This window comes from Panthera onca, chromosome X, assembly GCF_046562875.1.
Source record: "Panthera onca isolate mPanOnc1 chromosome X, mPanOnc1 haplotype 2, whole genome shotgun sequence".
In the NCBI taxonomy this organism is placed as follows: Eukaryota; Metazoa; Chordata; class Mammalia; order Carnivora; family Felidae; genus Panthera; species Panthera onca.
In genome coordinates this window covers 117,764,376-117,781,388 of record NC_138357.1, presented here as the reverse complement: position 1 = coordinate 117,781,388, position 17,013 = coordinate 117,764,376, and the positions used below count along the sequence as shown (strand labels likewise).

At 43.6% G+C, this 17,013-nt stretch overlaps 2 protein-coding genes across 7 annotated transcripts in view; one reads left to right on the top strand and one right to left on the bottom strand.

Moving 5' to 3' along the window:
• The window catches only part of BMX (BMX non-receptor tyrosine kinase), a 52,215-nt gene extending 50,656 nt beyond the window's left edge, over positions 1 to 1,559 (top strand). For 3 of the 4 annotated variants that reach the window (XM_081793643.1, XM_081793642.1, XM_081793644.1), the window contains exon 19: positions 1,087 to 1,277. In XM_081793643.1, the coding sequence (XP_081649769.1) occupies positions 1,087 to 1,161 (75 nt within the window). In that variant the 3' untranslated portion in view covers positions 1,162 to 1,277. Of the gene's footprint in view, positions 1 to 1,086 lie in introns of all 4 variants that reach the window. The other variant, XM_081793645.1, reaches the window with a different exon arrangement.
• The window catches only part of ACE2 (angiotensin converting enzyme 2), a 70,253-nt gene that overhangs the window by 25,679 nt on the left and 27,561 nt on the right, over positions 1 to 17,013 (bottom strand). Inside the window, exons 12-20 of one of the 3 annotated variants that reach the window (XM_081793640.1) lie at positions 16,665 to 16,763; positions 15,838 to 15,960; positions 15,272 to 15,444; positions 13,744 to 13,802; positions 9,731 to 9,831; positions 8,385 to 8,501; positions 6,396 to 6,590; positions 4,525 to 4,654; positions 3,711 to 4,175 (exon numbers count right to left, since the gene is read on the bottom strand). In XM_081793640.1, the coding sequence (XP_081649766.1) occupies positions 4,546 to 4,654; positions 6,396 to 6,590; positions 8,385 to 8,501; positions 9,731 to 9,831; positions 13,744 to 13,802; positions 15,272 to 15,444; positions 15,838 to 15,960; positions 16,665 to 16,763 (976 nt within the window). In that variant the 3' untranslated portion in view covers positions 3,711 to 4,175; positions 4,525 to 4,545. Of the gene's footprint in view, positions 1 to 3,710; positions 4,655 to 6,395; positions 6,591 to 8,384; positions 8,502 to 9,730; positions 9,832 to 13,743; positions 13,803 to 15,271; positions 15,445 to 15,837; positions 15,961 to 16,664; positions 16,764 to 17,013 lie in introns of those variants that run through there. The other 2 variants (XM_081793639.1, XM_081793641.1) reach the window with 2 other exon arrangements.

The window sequence follows — 17,013 nt, the reverse complement described above, 5'->3', positions numbered from 1 at the left end:
AGTGTAGCTACCGCACACTAGCTACATTAGTTTCACGTGTTCTTTTTCCACACTTTAAAACTCTATGAACTAGAGAATGAATTTGTCCAGCTTGAAACACGCTTGTTCATATTTTGGAGGAGATGGTATTCAGTTTATATTTTTAACTAGGGAAATTTGACATCTCCGTGATACTGATTTGTCCTCCTCGAGAGCAAGCAACATTTTTCTATGTGCTCAGGTCTACATTTGTGTTTTTCAGCAGTGTTTAAAGTTTTCCTCATTTGGGGGGGTACACTTTTGTCTGTATTTTATTTTGGTGTTGTTGCTGTTATAAGTGGAGTGTTTCTTCCGTTGTGTCTTCTGACTGGTTCCTGTCTTTGTACGTGAAGGTGATTGATTTTCTATGTTAATTTTACATACTGCTCTCCTGAATTCCTTTCATTTGAGTTGGTTTGATGATTGATTCTCTTGGCTTTTCCAGGCATACAATTGTATCTTATGCAAATGAAGATATTTTTACTGTTTCTTTTTCAATTCTTAGGGCTCTAGTTATTTTGTCTTTAGGAGAAATGTCCATAGCGTTTCCACAATTAAAAAGTCACTAGCTTTACAGGGTGCCTGGGTGGCTTAGTCGATTAAGTGTCTGACTTCGGCTCAGGTCATGATCTCACATTTGTGAGTTCGAGCCCCGCATCGGGCTCTGAGCTGTCAGCACAGTCTGGAGCCTGTTTCAGATTCTGTGTCTCCCTCTCACTCTCTGCCCCTCCCCCGCTCACGTTCGGTCTCTTTCTCTCTCTCAAAAATAATAAAATAAACACTTAAAAAAGTGACTAGCTTTAGGACTGAAATATTCATATCTTATATATATTAATGTTTATTTACTTATTTTGAGAGAGACAGAGAGACAGACAGAATCCCAAGCAGGCCCCATGCTGTCCATGCAGGGCCAATGCCAGGCTCGATCTCACGAACTGTGAGATCATGACCTGAGCTGATATCAAGAGTCGGACACTTAACTGACTGAGCCACTTAGGCGCCCCTTATATATTTTATTTTTAATCATAACTTTTATAAACTAAGCCATTGGGGTTTTCTTTTATTTAGCTTCCAGAAAAGCGCCCCACATTTCAGCAACTCCTATCTTCCATTGAACCACTGCGGGAAAAAGACAAGCCTTGAAGAAGAAATCGGGAGATCTCATGAGAATGAATGTAAACGCTGGCCAACATCTTCATTCTTTTTAAGGAAAGTAGCAAGGCACAGACAATGGAATTTAGCTAGTTCTTCTTAATAGTCTTCTGCATGCTGTTTGTTATATTATGTAGAAATGAACAAGGTGAAAAAAAAAAACCAAAAGATTTCCTTGAAATTTAGGTCAAATTAGTAATTTTGTGTATGCTGATCTTAATATTACACTTCCCAGACTATAGCCGAAGCACATTTTCTGATCGTGATATAGACAGTGCGGACCATGTGTAAAGATGGAACAGAATTGACAAATTCTTTGTTGGATATTTGTTCTTTTCCTTATATTGTCACTGTCATAATTAAATGTTACTAATGAGTACCAAAATGTGGACATTTGCCTTCATGTTTCAATGCTGTCAAACTTTAGCATGTCTGAGAATCAAATGAACGGTTTATTAAAACACAGATTCCTTAGGAACTACCGCAGGGATTCTGGTAGAGCAACTCTGAGGGCAGCCTAAGAATTTGTATTGTTAACAACCTTGTGGACGTTCCTGTGCAGTGGGGCATCATTAGGTGGTCCATAATTCAACCCAAGTGACCCAACCCTCCTCTGATTTCCAGATTAGATCACTGATTCCTTGTGTCATGTATATATGCCATGCAAATATAAAACTAAAATAATATATTCAAGAATACATTAAATGCATTTCCACGAAGAGCAAATTTTAAAAGGTGCTAAGGTAAATATGATGCCTTTTTCCTTAACCTTAATCCTTATCGATTTTGATTCCCTGTAACCATGGTCTTATTTCTAGAAGTAAATGTTGCCTTCTAATAATTTTAAATCCTTGGATTTGGGGCTCTGGGGCTTCTGGCTAGTTTGGTAACTGAAATGTCTATTTCAGTCTCCTATCTTGACACAAAGGAACAGAAATACTATTTCAGTTTCTCATGGCAATTGCCAAAAGGTACTTCTGCTTTAAAACTATTCTGGATGGGGGGAAGGGGGGGCGCCTGGTTGGCTCAGTCAGTTAAGCGTCCGACTCTTGATTTCGGCTCAGGTCATGATCTCATGGTTTGTGAGTTCAAGCCCTGTATCGGGCTCTTCACTGACAGCATGGAGCCTGCTTGGGATTCTGTCTACCTCTTTCTCTGCCCCCTCGCCCACTTGCTCTCTCTCTGTCTCTCAAAATAAATAAACAGATAAATAAATAAAACTATTCCTGGGACTCCCCTCCTTCAAGGCTTCCTGCTGAACCCATAGGTTTTCAGCTCTCTTGAACTATGTCACTGTCTTTTCTGTAACGTCAAGGAGGGTTATGTGGAGGCACAATTACGATGAAAAGACACCCTAATTAAACCCTGCTACTACTCTCCAGATGTAGATTAACCATCTCCCTTAAGAGACACTCATATTCTTTCTCATCCCACTGACTCCATCACCTCCCAGCTCCTTCCAATGATCCCTCTTGGTTGTCTCTTCGCATGTAAATACTGCTTCCTGTATTTTCAGAAGAATCGACTTTTGATAGCCGCTTTCTATTATTTCACAGAGGTGCACAAATGTCAATTTATAATGAGATGGAACTTTAAAAATAACCACTAGGGCATTTATACATTCAGCGAACATTTCTTTAGCAGGTACCGAGTGACAGATTCTTTCCTGCTCAAGGGAAAAGAAGGAACGAGTAACACCATCCATGTTCCTCAACGGGCCCTCTTGAGGGCTGTTTTCCTTTCTTCTCCTTATGTTTATGTGTTTGGGTTTTTAAAAACAATCTTTTTTATAACAAAAGTAATATATGCTTATTGCAAAAATTCAAACAATACAGAACCATCTACCATGAAAAGAGCCAAAGCCTTGCTCAGAAGCCTGGCTCCAAAAACCAAGGGAAGCAAGATATGGAGATACCAGTAGAGGTTTATAAGAAAATAACCCCAGTGATGCTAGAAGGGGCCAAGTAGAGGAAGAATACTCATACCCCAGAAAACATACATCATCTTGAAAATGCTATTTAACCGTGTTTAGTGGTGATAGCTAGCATTTACTGTTGGTGTTTTAAACCAGGGGACTGCCTACATGCTCTTGGAAGTGAAGAAAAGGTCATCCCCCCTTGACTTGGCTCACTGACCCACCCTAACCGTTATCTCCATAGAATTTGTTAAATAAAAAGTTACTCTAACATTATGCCAGCCACCACAGGCAGTGAGGTGATGGGTAGAGTTTGGATATTTTAATCTCTTTTGAATCAGTCTTCAGGTATGTAGAGGATGGTGTGCTCAGAATGGGGCTGGGCTCTGAGATAAAGAAAAGGAGTGGTAGGCTTGGTTCCTAACCTGATGGTGTAAACCATCTTAACATGCCTCTTTCTAGACCGATCTGATAGCTGGTTTGTACAATAAAGCAATTTAAGAAACTGGGACACATCCCGAGACATTTGAGAGGTCAAGGCTTCCCAGGGAGTCAGACAGCAACTTTGTCCATGGAAGTGAAAAGCAGAAGCCCCAGCACATATGGACACGTCAGACTACAGGAGTGTGGATCTAGTAAGTATTTATTGATTGTCTGCTTTGTGCTCAGTACCACTCAGACACTGGGTGAATGTAAGATTGAAGACGTTGGGTACCCACTTCAGAGGGTGACATTCACCTGAGATGTCTAGTCACTCCACAAGAACGACAGAAGTGAGTTTCTATCAGGTGTGCTCTTGGGGGGGGGGGGGCTCCTGGAGGCCCCTGGGGCTAGTTTTCTGTTGTCAGGGAGATGAGCAAGCCTCTTGGAAGTGAGAAGGCAACATGTGTAAACAGCCGGATTCTTCTCTTCTTTAGACATGGCAACCCGAAGAACACGTGGTCCAGTCCAATCATCACTGTGGGCAAATCACTACAGTACTTAGATTAAGTTAACGTGAAAAGAGCGTGTCAGCCTTTATACTTGAAATAAAGTGAGCAGTGTGTGCCGTTCTGGATCCCTGCCGCTCTGCCAGTTCGCGGACACTGTCCTGAAAAGCGATCCATCCAGATTCCATACAAGGCCCCAACACTTGCTTCCCCCCATACAGCACCCCCCGTGCAGAAATTCCAGCCGTGCAACAGACATTCCCACATCCATTACCCCCAAACAGCCACCGAGGCCAAAGACCCCTTTTTTCTATTACTCTCAAATATAAACAGAAGTCAAATCCTGAGGCAGAAATAAATACTGAAAGCAAGTGAAGATGCCCTCTCTTCAGGCCTGTCTCCTTGGGACAACCTTTCCTGAACAGAGCCATGGTTTTGATATTTAATGACATCTTTATAATCTCATATTGTCAGTGCCGTAAAATTAACATTTACATACAATGAAATCACCTCAAGAGGAAATAGATTTTCCTAAAATGAAGTCTGAACATCATCAGCATGTTGGAATCCTGGATTATTTTCTCCTTTACTCAAGTCCACGGAGGCGTAAGGATTTTCTTCACTTCTTGCTTGATTGTTCCTGTTAAATAAAGTGTAGTCAGTCACCTTAGTATAGTGATGTTGGAATGACACCGCCTCCCTTGGACCCCACTGCACCCAGGCATCTTTGACACTTCAACATCGAATGGCTCATTGGTGAATCAGTCCCCTCCTGACGGGCTGTGAACACCTAGAGAGCATTAGATTCATTCCCTTTGCCCCACGATCGGTTGGCACGATGGCTGGCAGAGCGTGGGAGACCGCCGAGGGTTCGTGCTCTGGAGTCACAGAGAATGAGCCTCCGTACCTCAGTTTGCCTACTTAGAAAATGATGGCAAGCAGGCAAAGTCAACAAAGTAGGTCTAGCACAGTGCCCACAGTACCTGGCATACAGTCCTCAACAAATAGAAACCATTATTATTATTTTTACAAAGTGGTTGTTTAGCCAATTGCCCCATTTTAAATGGCTTCCCTACTAAATTATCAACTTCCAAATCGGAGGGCAGCTCTGTGGCCCAACAAACAGCTTTGGAAACTGGGTGTATATCCTAATGTGTTACTGACTAACCGTGTAGATTAGAATTACTTGGTCTCTCTGAATCCCAGTTTGATATGTACATGAAGATAATTAGATAATTACATATTTACGTCCTACATTTGCTGAGAATATTAATGCATGAAGAGTACTGAGCAGGGTAACCAGTCCTATTTTTCAGGATACCTTCTAGTAACACAGCACATGGCATGAAGGAGGGTCCCCAAATAATTGATTTAATGAATTAACTTTGGAATAGCATCTCACATGCAAAGAATGCTTCTCAAACCATAACGTGCATACAAATCACCTGGGGGGAGGTCTTACTAAAAATGCAGATTCTTCCCACAGCAGGTCTCCTAGAAACCGATAATTGTCGTTGGCTTTGGGAAGGGAACTTGAAGGCAAAAGGTGACAGGAAGATTCTGTGTATCCTTCCGTATTTTTAAAATTCTAACCATATGAATGTATTCTATTTGATGCTTAATTTTTTTTAACTGAAGCTATTTTAGGGAACTAAATTCTCTACAGAGAAGAATTGAGCAAAACAGACCAATGCATGTAAAAATTCCGTCATGAGCATGTGTCAGCAGCCTGAAGTGTGCACAGAGTTTTGTTAGGTGCTATAAAGTATTATTAACCTTAATTACATAAGCCCAACGGAAGTGATTTCTCAACATCAGAAAAAAACATCTAGTGGCAGAACAAGACTATAAATTGGGTCTTTAACAGTTTGAATCCTCAATGAACTTGGATCTTCAACTCAGGAACAAATTAGAAGGTGCGTGGCCCATGGACTAAGGGATTAAAGGGTGGGAGTTTGAAGCACATCTCACAGCTCATTCTTGAATGATTTCACCATTCAAACCATCACTGAGTCAGTCTCTGAGGTCACTTCTAGACCAAGGAAGACTATGAGAGAAAATAATTCCCTGAGCCTGCCCAGCCCTGCTGAGTCTGCAGGGCCTCTTGGCAGTAAGGAGACGAGGCTGTGACCAGGATGGAGTTTACCAGGCCATGCTAGGAAACCCCAGGATGAACATCACCTGCATGTCAGTGCTTGCTAGGAAGGCCAAGTGGTGATGAAATCTGGTAAATTTCTAGGGGATGCATCAGAATATTTAGGCGCAAAATGGTCCAAATAAGCAATTGGCTTGTACAACCTACCACTTACTGCACATTTTCCCATTAGTTTTCCCTAAACCTTTCTGTTTTAAGATAGGTAAGTCTAGGAAAGGTCACTTACTTCCTTCGATTTCTGATCCCGGAGACGATGAGCAGGACAATACCAACCACTACCACACCCATCACGACCCCAAAAACAATCAGCCATATGGTGACAGGTGGCTGGTAAGGGGGTGACAGAGTTGGCTGAATACCCAGAAACTCCAGGCTGTTGTCATCCAGGCGGAAAGCATCATTGATACGGCTCCGGGATATCCTATTCCCAAAAGCAAAACACTTAGGCAAAACAAAATTGCAATTGTTTACTTCTTATATCATTTTTTCTGAAAGGATTAGATAGGCTTACCCTAAGAATGTACACCTAGAAGAGTGATGAAATCAAAGCAGATAACTGGGTCCAACGACAGATAAGAGATCTGACAATCATGTACCTTTCCTATCTTGCAGCCTAGATTAGGTCTGGCAACAGCTTCCTTGGGTTGTGAGTGTGGAAACGTGCAACTGGCTGGCATTTGTTGATTTGTTACTGCTGTGTTGTAAAAGCAAAGTCAACATATTTGGCGAGAATTTCCCTTCTGTCAGAGTATGTCTACGACGACTTTATATCAAATAATGGAAAAGGACAATTGGGCGCATCTCTTCTACAAATCAGTCGGGTCCTATACCCAAGTCTCGACTGTTGTGTTTTCCAAATTAAAGGTGTTGACCTTTGGAGGCAGGGGAGGAACACAGGAAAGGGGCCTTCGCCAATTTCTCCAGCACTGGGATGGGATATGGCTAAGTTTCATAGAGCAAAAAAGGATGAAGAATTATTTTAAAAACCAAAACTAGTGAACTTGAGAATTTTCTGGATTGAAAACCAAAGTGTCTGGCAGCCCATCCTCCTACCCTTGGGTGCAGTGCAGGTCAGGAGGTGAGAGGGAGAGCGGTCAAAGCAGAATGAGCCGTGTAACCCCTGGCAACCTCAGCCTGAAAGTGTCTCAAGTCATTCTGGAATTAGGAAATTTGAGGTCCCCTACAGCTCACAAGGAGGGCTGGGCTCTCAGGATGACCTCAGCTGGCACTTTTCCCCAAGACAGAAACAAGTCATTCGGAGGCAGGCCGTGAAGTCTCTGGGCGTGGTTGGGCCGTACACCCCAGCTAGGCCAGATTTTCCAGGCACACTCTGCCCAGCAGGTCTTGGAGTTGCTTCCAAAGATGAGCAGCAGCTCAAGGGGGCCACCTAGCGAGCTCCCCCACGGAAGTAGGTACCTTAGCCTTTTTTTAGTGACACAGATGAGGCACATGGGGCATATCGTTCCTTCTAGATGCTCAGTGCTCATAGCAAGTCCGTCTCCTAGTGTGGAGGCTAACCGATGCCTAGGGAATCTTATTCTTGCCTACCTTCTTTCAGACTCGGCTTACTTAAATGATTCCTTCATCCAAGTCCCTATAGCAAGTGATGGCAGTATGTGTCCGTGTCCCTTCTGCACTTCACCATGTTCCATGCATGCAGGCCGGACTTTCTTCAGCCAGTACCTGCGGCCTTTGCCCGAGAGCATTCTCAGGCCACAACGTGCTGCCCGGCCCGCAGGCCAGAAATGCTGGGGAGTCATGTCACCTGTAAGCAATTCTCTCAACCAACGACCGGGGGAAGGTGGTAAATAAATACCCCCAGCGCTGGTGGGACGATTCAGGTGTACACTCTGCTCGGTCTCCCAGAATTCCCCGGCAGAATGGAGCTCGAGCTGCCCACAGTGGCCACTTGCTCAATAACATGTCATTTATTCTTTTCCTTCCCTGCTCTGTTACCTGTGCACGCTTCTTTCTCAGAGCTTCCGGAGGTCACCTCCCAAATAAACTAGTTACACGCAAATGCTGCTGAAGGGCCCCCATCAAGAGAAGTCCCTAGCTGTGCGATCCTTCTGGAATTAACCCCCAAGATTTGAAGCTCGACATGAGTCAGAGCAGCGCCTGGCACACAGTAAGAGCACACTAACCCACTCGCTATTGTTGTGCTCACACTTGTTAGCCCCTCGCCCTCAGGTAGTTTGTCAGCAAGTAAAGTCACCTGATGGCCTCTTCGACTTCACGTCTAGGAATGACGTCAGACACATTTTTTGATGCAGTGACAAAGAAGTTGAAGGAGATCCTTGGTTTCAAATTGCTCACCCACACGTTATCCTCCCTGCGGAGAAACAAAAGAAACATCTTCCCTTGTGGCCCAGAGGACACAATACAGACAATGGGGGCTTCTCCTGCTGGTGAACACTGCCCAAAGCACATGAACTCCATGACATAAGTTGTGACGACACAGTCTAGGCACTATTCTGACACCGTCCCTGAGCTGAATTTTCTTTCAATGATAGAAAACGTTCAAGCTGAAAAACGGCAGGTGAGCCAGTCCGGACGGATGGGCAACCTGGGCCTGTGATAGACACCGTGGTGAACAGCGATGGCTCAGCACCGTGAACGGAGGCGGTGCGTCCGTGTCCTCTGGCCTGCTCCTCGCAGCAAAACTTCTCCCACTACACAAACCGCTGGGGGGAAGGACTGGGCTTTATAGTACAGCATGACAAGACTGTGCACCCCACCCCCCCGGCTGCCATGGTGATCCCGGCAAAGCCTAAGGCAGATCTTGTGGCTCTGAGCTCTTCTCACTCAGAAAAAAGCCAAAGTCCTTGGAATGGCCTATGAGGCCCACGCGAACTTTCTTCTCCCTTTCCCTGTGCCCGCTCCTGCCCTGGCCACACCTTCGACTGGTCTTCTATTAGCTCACCGCCCCAGCCCCACTGGCCTCCTTGCTGTTCCTTCAACAGACGAGGATATTCGTTCCTCAGAATCTTTCCACCCGCTATTTTCACCATTGTCTGCATCGCAGGTGCTCTCTTTGCCGTAGGTGTTCGCTCAAATAGTAACCAGGCCTTTTCTGACCATTGAAGGTAAAGCTGAACTCTAGACACACACACACCAGCACTCCCTAGCCCCCGGTGTGTTGTAGTTTTCTCTCTGGAGCTTGTCACCGTCTAAGTGTGCTATATTTCACTTACATGTTTTGCTGATTGTTTAACACACACAGAAAACATAAGCATTAGAATCCAAGTTCAATGAAAGTAGAGATGTCCACCTTTCTTTCAGTGCTGAGGGTGGAGGGACCATTTGGTGAACGGAAAGGGAAAGGAAAGGTGGAGAGAGCAAGGGAGGGGAGGAGGAAAGAGAACAGTGCACTTGCGATCTGTAAGTCAAGTAAGTCACAATCATCCCTGAATAGAGTGGCCCAAATTCCAGGATATCGGAGAAGTTGCAAAGTTGTTAGTTATTAATTTTACTTGAATGAAGGTTTAAGCATAATATCTTCTCAGACCCAAGAGAAAGACAAGTACTGTAATAACTTGAGAGCACAGCAAATCAACTCACACAAAAGGAATCGTCTGGTTTTTGACTTTGGAAAAATATTCTCTCATGGCGTATGCAACAGATGACCGGAACAAGTACATTTCATTGTCATTCCATTCATACTGCAAATTCAAAAGAAAAACACTGCTCAGTAGGGATCATAGGATACATTCAAAACTTGACATTCCAGAAGCATTATTTTTAAGATTTTTTTAAATGTTTATTTATTTTTGAGCAACAGAACGTGAGTGGGGGAGGAGAAGAGAGAGAGGGAGACACAGAATCCAAAGCAGGCTCCATCCAGGCTCTGAGCTGTCAGCACAGAGCCCGATGCGGGGCTAGACCTCACGAACCGCGAGATCATGAACCGAGCCAAGTCGGACGCTTAAACGACTAAGCCACCCAGGCACCCCCAAAAGCATTATTTTTAAATTTTCTACCACTCCAGAGAATCTTGCTATTCATTAAGCCAGTGACCTCGAACTTGTGTGTGCACCGGCACCACCTGGAAGGCTTGTGAAACCACTGAAAACTACTTAAACCACCGAATAGTGGGCCCTGCCCTCTGGGTTTCTACTTCAGAAAGTCTGGGAGGAGACCCACGAATTTGCATCTCTAACAAGCTCCCGGGTTCTGCTAATGTTGCTGGTCTGGTGCCCGCGTGCTTCAAGGACTACGTTCATGGATCCTTTTACTTCAGTTTGATAGAAGCTGAAATAAACATCCTGAGGGCAGGTTTATAGATGGGAGTCATGAGAGTTGTGGGCTTTGATAAAGATCCATGTATTGTACACCTGAAACTAATATAACACTGTATGTTAATTATACCTGAAATAAAAAATAAATTTGGGGCGCCTGGATGGCACAGTCGGTTAAGCGTCTCTTAACTTCAGCTCAGGTCATGATCGCGTGGTTCGTGGGCCCAGCCCCAACCCATGATCTACGCTAACAGCTGCCGAGCCCGCTTGGGATTCTCTCTCCCTCCCTCTCTCTCTGCCCCTCCCCTCCTCGTGCTCTCTCAAAATAAATAAACTTAAAAATTTTTTAGAGTTTTTTTAAAGAAATAAAAAAATAAATTTAAAAGAGAAAAAATGTTGGGCACCTGGGTGACTCAGTCGGTTAAGCGTCCAAATCTTGATTTTGGCTCAGGTCATGATCCCAGGGTTCGTGGGATCAAACCCTGTGTTGGGCTCTGTGAAGCATGGAGTCTGCCTGGGATTCTCTCTCTCTCTCTCTCTCTCTCTCTCTCTCTCTCTCTCTCTCTCCCTCCCTCCCTCTCTCAAAATAAATAAATAAACACTTTAAAAAAGGAAAAAGAAAAAATGCCCACGTATTGCCGGAAAATATGCAGAGCTTTTACTATTTTTATAGTAAGTTCTCGGATATGCACAAGTATAAAAGAAAAAGAAACTTGAAATTTAAAGGAAAAAAATTACTCTTGCACACAAGGTAATTTGTTCTTGTTTTTCACTGCCAAACAAAGAGCTGGTGTATTTACATAGTCCACGAAAATTTGCTGAGAAAAAGAAAAAAAAAAAAAAAAGCATTCACTCTTTCCTCCAGTAGCTGGCAGTAGAGATCAATGAATGGCACAAATTTTGCCTCTTTTCCTTCCCTTTTAGAAAAAAACAATGACAACTTTCACAAAAGAACTGTTACATTAACTTCAGCTTCATACCACTCAGGTAGAAAAGCTGCTTTAATAGTAATGATAATGTGGGGCGCCTGGGTGGTTCGGTCGGTTGAGCGTCTGACTTCAGCTCAGGTCATGATCTCATGGTGTGTGAGTTCGAGCCCCGCATCAGGCTCTGTGCCCACGGCTCAGGGCCTGGAGCCTGCCTCAGATTGTGTGTCTCCCTCTCTCTCTGCCCCTCCCCTGCTCTCACTGTGTGTGTCTCTCCCTCAAACGTAAATAGACATTAAAAGAAAGTAATGATGATGTTATCAGCATTATTATAGCGGTACAGAATAATTAGTATTCTGGTTACTATTTCCATATTTAAAAAAAATTAAAGGCTGAGTTCTCAATGCCAAGGATCCAGTTGGACTTGTCCTTGCAGCCACTTGAACTGGGCTGATATTCCGGCCCTGATATGCAGGTGTGCTCAAGTGTGGGGCTGGGTTCATCAAAGCAGCCTGGTTCTCAGTGAACCGGCCTCAGAACATCACACCATCAACCCCTCTGAAGACCATTTACCAATCCCTCACTGCATGGAAAGAGAACATGGGGAAAAACGCCAAGAAGATACGGTAACTGAAAAGGATTCTGATTTCCTGGATCCTTTCAAGTTATTAGGGCGCCTGGGTGGCTCAGTCGGTTAAGCATCTGACTTCGGCTTAGGTCATGATCTCGTGGTTTGTGAGCTCAAGCCCCACTTTGGGTGAGCTGGAGCCCTGCTTCAGGTGAGCCCCACTTCTCTCCCTCTGCCCCCCCTGCCCCTTGCTCAATTACACCCTCTTTCTCTCAAAAAATTTTTTTAAAAAACCAAACATATTAAAAAGATAAGTAATTAAAATGTATTAGGCCAAGGAAGAGCTACTAAAAAGATGACAGAGAAATAATCCCATTGATAGTCAACAATGGCTAAGGAATAGGAACTTGAACATTTAAAGTTTGGGAAGTGGTGCACCTCTATTTTGATTCTTTCTTAAAGATTGATTTTTTACTCCTATGTTATTTGTATTTAGATGTCTTGTTTATCCATGAAAATTACCCTGCAACTACCGGGGAGCCTTGGGCAGTATTTAATTGGTCAGGCAAAGTAAGGGGGGTAGAAATGCAATCTCTATGAGATATGTCCAATGCAAGTCACGGTTTTCTACAGCGCCCTGGACTGCTCCATCCAGCAGTCCCCGGCCATCCCCTCATCCTGCACGGCCTCCCGTGCTCCCCATCCGCCTGGGACTACCCTCTCCTCTCCTTTTTCCCAGTCAAAGCCACCGCTTCCTCAGACTGGCTCTGAGACAGGTGCTCAGCCGAGCAAGAGCCGCTGAAAGGAATTTGCGCGCAGGCATAAGTAATTTGGCTTTCCGTGAAACATCTCGCTTGTCCCCAAATGCAGCTCTGCATCACTTGTTCTCAACTTTGGGTGTAATTAGAATCACGTCGGGGGCTTTTAAAATGCTTGATGTCCACCCCTTGATGCTACGCCCCAGAACCATTAAGTCAGAGTCTCTGGGAGTGGGACTCGAGCTTTAATATTTTTTGAACATCCTGTATGACTCCAGTGTGCAGCCGGGTTTGAGAAACTGTGTTATAAATCAGTGCGTCCCAGTCTTATGTATACAAACCATGTGGGGGCTTGTGAAAATGCAGATTTGGATTAAGAAGGTCCAGGGTTTGAGCCTAAGATTCTGCATTTTTTAAAAATGTTTATTTACTTATTTTGAGAGAGAAAGAGAGAGAGTGCACGCATGAGCAGGGGAGTGGCAGAGGGAGAGGGAGAGAGAGGCAGAGTGCGGGAGCAGGGAGGGGCGGAGAGAGAGAACCCCAAGGAGTCTCCACACTGTCAGCACAGGGCCTGACCTGTGAGATCATGACCTGAACTGAAATCAAGAGTCTGACGCTTAACCAACTGAGCCACCCAGGTGCCCCAGATTCTGCATTATTAACAAGCTTCCAGAATATGGATGATTAACTAAAACAGAACAAAGCAAAACTATGTACACTACTTCTAAAAACAATCTCTTAAAATATAACCTTGTCCTCTTCCTCAAATACAAGTAATGGTGATAAGAGTGAATTAAGAGGGTGGACATTTGATATTTAAGATTGGATGTTTTCTCATTGGTCTTCATAACACCTTGAAAATAACCAGGAAAAAGTAGACATGATCAATCCAATAAGGACTGTGTTACTAAAACAACAACAAAAACAAAAAACAACACCGAGAGCCGAAATCCAGAAACTGGAGCTTATAGTTTTTAAGAGAAACATGTGGCCTGTCTTCTTTTAGACCACAGGGAAGGGACTTATTGGCCCCATTTAAAGGAGTCCGTTAAGAAGTAATGGACACACTGTCCAGAATACTCACTGCTTTGTCTCCAAGAGCTGATTTTAGGCTTATCCTCACTTTAATGCTTTGGTCAGCATCTGATTAAAGCGAAATCATAGACAGTTGGTTACAGATGACAGACTGACCACGTGCATTTATTTCCTTCCCCTCCCAAGATTCCACTAAAGTGACAGTAAGGGAATTTTTTTAACAGGTGTAAATACACTTTTGGAAAATGAGAAGTCATGGAGGAGTGTTAAGTGCTTTCTCAAGGGTCAGGAAGCCAGGGCCTAATGTGTACGCAGAGGCAGTACAGAGCCACAAAGTCCCAGAGAATCCCGGAGAGGCTCAGGGGTGGGAACAAGAGATCAGACTGAAAACAAGGGCAATGGAAGCGGAGACACGGTTAAAGCCACGTTGGGGCACAGCGGATCGTCCCAGCCCATGTGCTCTTGCTTAGAAAGTCACTTGGAAGCTCTTGCTGCAGCCCAACAAGAGGAGATCCAAGAAAGAAGACATGGAATCCAGGAAGCAGTGGATTCAACCCACGAAAGCAGTGAAAAGACGGATGACTCGGGGTGAAACCGTGGTCCCGACTGAGAGAGAAGAACGTAGGACTCTGAGAGGAGAGTCTTGAGGGAACCAATGGGACTGAACAGAACGGGCATGTTGGACTCCCTGGAAAAGAGAAATGCAACGTTGATAGCAAATTAGACATGAAGCAAATAAGGCGGTAGAACCTCCAGGACAAACAAAAAGTCACCTAAGACAGGATTTAAAATAGCATATTACTTGGTTCTTCGGGCGTTATGATACAAATACTGAGAGTTTCTTGTAAAACCATTATTAAAACTTTTACTGGGAAAATGAGGAAGGGGGGTGAAGAGCAGGCAGAAGGGCACATCTAAAACTGACCAGTGAAGAAATAATATAAACAAAAGGTTCAGAAATATGAAAGTAACTGCCAGAAAGAAGAGATAATAACATTAAAATTGATTTTAAAAATATTTGCCTTTTAAGAGCAGGATTCAACTGTAGTGGGTTGGGGACAGTCATACTCTTTTATTTTAAATATGGGGCTAATGAAGCAGACTTGAAAGAGAAAGAGAGAGAAGTAACTTTCCAGTGGAAAAACTATTCCCAAGACCTAGCCCATCTTGCTGCTGCAGGATTTTTTACAATACCCAGGATCATTGTCTCGCCGCTTCGAAGAATGAACAGTGGACACAAAATGAGCAGGAGGCAAAATTTATTAGAGTATAAGATCAGAAAGGAAGAATAGTATAAAAAAAGAGAAAGAGAGAAAATGTGTGTGTGTGTGTGTGTGTGTGTGTGTGTGTGTGTGCACGGCGTGTGTAGTTTTCATCATGCCACATACATAGTAGGTGCTGAACAAATGTGTTTCCTCCCCAATAAAATGGCAGCTGCCACCACAGCACGGTCAGAAGCAGGGTCTACACAGAGGGAAGACATACTCAGCTGTGTCGTAGCCCCATGAGATGGGCCAGAGGAGACTAGGGGAAGCAGAAAGGGAGCCATTTGCAATGCGTCAACTCGATGTACTCACATGGACGCCAGTCAGTGTTCCATCCCACAAAAGAATTCCTGTTCTGCTCTTTCAGCCAGGTAAACAAGGGCTCAAAGTACTTGAGCAGTGGTGTTACATTCATATTCTTTTCTCCTACAACATGTTCCAATGCTAAGGTCCAGGGCTTTGATTTTCCAAGGGTCAGCATTTGGCTACATGAAAAAAGAAGAGGGTGGGCTCAGGGATTTTAGAGGGATTTCAGATGTACACATATTTACACTATGATCTATCATTTCTCCTCTTTGGCTTGGCCAAGTTTGCTCCTGGCTGGTAAGAAAATAAGGTGGGTTAACGGATGTATTCATCCTTCGATGTCTTTCCTTCCAATTAATACAAAGGGGGCTCTGGAGGTGTGATGTGGAGAGAGGAGGTAGACTGTCCAACCATCACAAGGCCTAGGTTCCTGTGTGACCATAAAAGAAACATTTAATTTGTGGATGAGGACATTTTGAGGCCAAACATTTTCTTTTTAGAACAAGGAAATCAAATTCAAACATAGGCATGAAAGTGAGTAATATTGGGGAGCATTTTGCAGTATTTCTTACAGCAGCTTCTTCCCGGCTTCACTGGAATTTGAGATATCACATTTGTGCAGGGGACCTTCATGTTTAGCTATTCGACAAAGGGCTTCTTGAAACTGGAATTGATAAATGGTCCTTGTGTAGTATCTGTAAAGTAGACAAAGACACAAGAGAGCAGTCCTGTGTTTAGTCCCTTCGCTAGATTCATAGATCAGGGCATATATTTAAATTCTGAGGCTCTATTAACCAAAGAGATACTGGTCCAACCTCTTTCTCCAGAAAGACTCAAATATGAGCCCTACAGACTCATCATAACCTACCTGTATTTAGGTATCAGCTGATTTAAAAGGCAGTATTATTTTGTTAAATGTCAGCTCACATTTGTATCGTGTTTTACATATTGATGGCCCTTTCATATAAATAATGCCAAGCAATCCTTATGGCAAGTCAATAATATTATTTCCACCTTCCAAATGAAGAAACTGACGTTCAGCAAATTCAAGATCTGGGGCTTATAGGTGAAGAACATAGGTTTTTAGACTTCACATTAAAAATACTCTATTGCAATCACCCTGAACACTGCCAGCAACAAGAAGACAAACAAAGATAATTTTATTTTCCCCAAGGATACTATAAATTCCTTCATGGTGGAGAAAAGATCTCACACAAGTTTTATTGGACCCAATAAATCATATTGCATTAAATTGAATTGAAATTGATGATCTGTTTTGAGGTTCTAGGGGGAAGGTAGGTAGAAAGAGTCATACTTCAGAGGTCCCTGTTTCTTTGCCATTAGCACAGCTGTCCACAAACCCTGGAAGTTAAACAGTCAGAAGAAAACTGTCATTTACCTGATGAATGAGTAATCATTAGCAACATGGAACAGAGATGCAGGATCACAGTATGTTTCATCATGGGGCACAGGCTCCACCACCCCGACTATCTCTCGCCTTTGGGGTAAAAAACAGATAGATTAGCCGTGGGTGACTCATCACGAGAAGGTACAGTTGGATGTAGTCAGTGTGATTTCAGCAGCCAGTAGTATTTATACTGGAATTGGTTGTCAGGTGAAACGGAAACAATCTAAAAAATTACAGAATAAAGCCCTTATGTGGTTATTTCTTCCTTTTTTTTTAATCCATCCATCCAGGGTATACCATTGGAAAAGATCTGCATCTTCAAAACACCAATTTAGTAAAG